We start from the raw sequence: 3,886 nt of genomic DNA, 5'->3' as shown, positions 1-3,886 counted from the left end.
TATATAATCGTCATCATCATCATCATCATCATCATCATCATCATCATCATCATCACCATCACCATTGTTTAACGTTCTCCTTCCATGCTGGCATGGGTTGGATGGTTTGACAGGAGCTGCCCAGGCAGAAGACTGCAGCAGATGTCTGCTCCTGTTTTGGCAGGGTTTATGGCTGGATGCCCTTCCTAAAATCAACCACTTCACAGAGTGGACTGAGTGCTTTTTTAGTGGCACCAGCACAAGTGAGGTTAGCATTGGCATGCTTTTTACAGTTGGATGCCCTTTCAAATGCCCCCCACTTCACAGTGTGGATTTAATGCATTTTATGTGGCACCAGCACTGGCAGGGTCACCAAGTAACTTGCAAGCGAAGGGGTTTTGAGAGGGGAGAGAGTGGCATTGGAGGAGGTGACTTTGTGCCAGGTTGTGAAAGGTTAGAGTGTGACAAAGAGACAGAGAGGCAGAAACAGGTATTTTGCTATAGAGGAGGCCCATGGTTACCCAGCCAGTGAGAGGGAGGAGAGAGAGAGAGAGAGTGATTGAGAATGAGGCAGAAACAGGTGTCCTGCTGTAGAGGAGATCCATGATTTCCCAAAGTGGTTGGTGTTGATCTATGTTGGCAAGACCTATATTATTTAGTAAAATCGATAAAAAGAGTAAGGTGAACCTGCCCCCAACATTTTGGACAGAGCCTCCTCAGGAAGAGTTGAAGGTAGAAAAATTAATGGGAGATGAGATTTTTTTTAAATGGCTGCAAGTGACAAGAAATGCCGGACTTAATGAAGTTCATATGTGAAGATGAGACAGGAAAAACAGTGTGAGAAGGAAGAGGGATGAGAAGTTGAGAGTGAGTTGAAGGGAAAAGGTAAGGTGAAAGGGGAGTTGAAGGATAAGAAAGGGTTTAATGAACTAAGAACCTGTACAAGAATAGAAGGCAAACCATTCATTTCAACCTGTCTGTGATATGGCACCAAGTTCAAATATGAAACATTGCTATTTCCTTTTCCTTGACAATGTGGATGCATTGAATGTGGTGATTCCACACACTGATGAGTGAGTGACAGAATGACCTGTAGTAGTGGTCAGTAACAGGTTGGACACGCACACACATATACATTTATATACTGGCATAACAGTATATATGTATATATATATATATATATATATATATAATGTATATTCATATATACATTTTTTTATTAGTTCATACAAATGCTTGTGTTTCTATTTCCCTCAGTAAACTTAATTTTTCTGTGAAACTGAAAATTTAGAATATTAATCAATCACACTGCAAATCCATATCAATTAACAATCGATATCAATATTCACATTCGGCGTTTTTTCTTTTCTTTTTTCTTTTTTTTTTTTTTTTTGATAATAATAATTTTTTCATTATTGAAAATAGAAATAAGTTTGCTTCAAAATTTTAAACAATTCTTTGAAATTTTTGTTGTCATTTGCAATTATTTTCTTTGCTCTCTTTCTCACTCTCTCTTTCTCATTCTCTCTCTCTCTCTCTCTTTATATTGTTTCTTCCATTTAATATGTATTGCACAAACTCTTCAATTATTTGTGTCTTTTCTATTTTTGTTACTTATGCACTCACACTCACACACACACACACACACATACATTCATTCATGTACATGTACAAGATATACATCCTCACCTACATGAACATACACTCATGCATGCACGCGCGTGTGTATGTGTGTATAAGAAATTTTAGATTTTAAACTGTACACACACACACACTTAACCAGTTTTACATTTGTTGATTTTAAAGAATGTCTTATGTGGAACTTTGATGTAACTGTCTTGTGTGACTGTCACATGACTTTGACACTCAGACATAGCAGGGGACTAACCCAAAACCCCCTGACCTCACCATGTGACCATTTCCAGCCAATCAATTTGTGCCCTGGCTGAGAGTGACCTGAGTCCCATTCTGCCAGAAAAGATACAGTTTACATCCCAACGACACACAACACGTTTTGAAATGAGTGAATGTCAAAGGATTTATATGTAAATGTATTCTGAAATTTAAATAAATTTTCATTTATTTCCTCTGCATTTTCAACTTCATTTCATTTTTCTATACGACTACTTGTTTGGATAAGTGACAATTTATGTATGTGTGTGTGTATTTTTTAACCTTCCTGTCTCTGTGTATGTGTTTATATATATATATATATGATATATACATGTGTGTGTGTGCGTAAGTATGCTCATCATCATCATCCTTACCATTTAACTTCCTTTTTCCATGCTGGCATGGCTTAGACAGACAGACGGACACAAGAACAAGACCAATGTCAAAAGATTCTGATATTACTCCTGTGTCTTTCTGTGTTTCTGTGTTCGTTCGTGTTGCTGTTGCCATTGCGGTTGTTGTTCGTGTTGTTGTTCTTGTTGTTGTTGCTGTTGTTTCCAGACAATGAACATAAGATAAAATAAGAAGGTTAGTAAACGACTGGAGAACAAATATAGATTAAATGCAGATTTGGCAAAAAAGTTAAAAACAAAAACGACCATCCCGAAATATAACAATATCTGTTTCAACACAGTTTCACATCAGAACAAATTTGCAGAACAAATTCATAAACATATATATTTATATATATGTGTCTGTACGTGTGTGTGTGTGTGTGTGTGTGTGTGTCTGCACATGTACACCACCAGAATAATATACCATTGTCTATTAATAAACTTTTTTATGATAAAACTACACCATTTATAGATATCTCAATATTTATAACTGTTATACTTGTTGTACCAGTTATTATTATTATTATTATTGTTATTGTTATTATTTTCTTTTTAATGCATGTGATATTAACAAATATATGTCTTCTACATCTTTTGCATCCCGTTTTTTAAAGTTTTGTGTATCAATTTCAGCTTCCCTGGGTTCTGTCGATTACGGATGCATAACAAAGGAGGTTCTCCTGTAGCTTTTGTTGAATTCCAGGTAGGAATTAGTAACTCATCTTGTCAATTGATTTCATCTCTTCGATTTATTTCTGTTGTTGTGGTTGTTGTTTCTGTGTTTCCAGTTTACATTTTTTTTCTGCTACTATTCTATGTTTTGTTTTTGATGTTGGATGTAGAAACATATATACATACATGTATCCACACACACACACAAACTTTGGTCATCGTCGACAACGACGGATGAACATTATACACACACACATACGCACAGTCATATATATGTGATTGAGGTTTAGGTACGAAAAGTACAGCCACCAGATTATGAGTGGGAATTATCTCCCTTGTCCAGCTCTGCTTGTGATTATTTTCGGGAGATAGTTATCTCCCTTTAACTTTTTTAATATTTCGGAGGGTTTTTTTCCGCTCCCTTTCTTCAAATTGTGTGCGTGCAATAATCCGATGGATTGGGATAAGCTTATGCAGAGAAATAGCGATTGTCTGAGAATTCTGGTCCTGCACAGAATATTTTGGTGATTCAAAATTTATATATTGTAATATACTTCTGAACCAATAATGATAATTCTACAGGCGTGGCTGAGTGCTAAGAAGCTCGCTTCTGAACCGCATGATTCCGCCTTCAATCCCACAGCGTGACACCTTGGGCAAGTGTTTTCTATTATAGCTTCGGGCCGCCCAAAGCCTTGTGAATGGATTTGGTTGACGGAAACTGAAAGAACCTCGTCGTGTATATATATATATATGTATATATATGGTCAGTAAATCATAAATCCGAAAGCGAAGCACACTCTAAGTTATAGTGCAGAAGAGTAATGAAAGATAGTTATGGCCGATCTATGAGGTTACCCAGCGTTTCACATCCATAAAGCGGTTGGCTCTACAGCGTTTCTTCACACCCTAATGGCTGGTGGTCGATATAGAAATATATATATATA

The 3,886-nt window shown here is 36.6% G+C and overlaps 1 protein-coding gene across 23 annotated transcripts in view; it reads left to right on the top strand.

The window, feature by feature from the left end:
* The window catches only part of LOC106878922 (uncharacterized), a 305,188-nt gene that overhangs the window by 288,267 nt on the left and 13,035 nt on the right, over positions 1-3,886 (top strand). For all 23 annotated transcript variants that reach the window (XM_014928282.2, XM_052976118.1, XM_014928275.2 and 20 more), the window contains one exon: positions 2,901-2,970. In XM_014928282.2, the coding sequence (XP_014783768.1) occupies positions 2,901-2,970 (70 nt within the window). The remainder of the gene's footprint in view (positions 1-2,900; positions 2,971-3,886) is intronic.

This window comes from Octopus bimaculoides, chromosome 23 (genome assembly GCF_001194135.2).
Source record: "Octopus bimaculoides isolate UCB-OBI-ISO-001 chromosome 23, ASM119413v2, whole genome shotgun sequence".
Taxonomy (NCBI): Eukaryota; Metazoa; Mollusca; class Cephalopoda; order Octopoda; family Octopodidae; genus Octopus; species Octopus bimaculoides.
The sequence above is the reverse complement of the archived record's forward strand: the minus strand, read 5'-3'. Positions and strand labels throughout refer to the sequence as shown.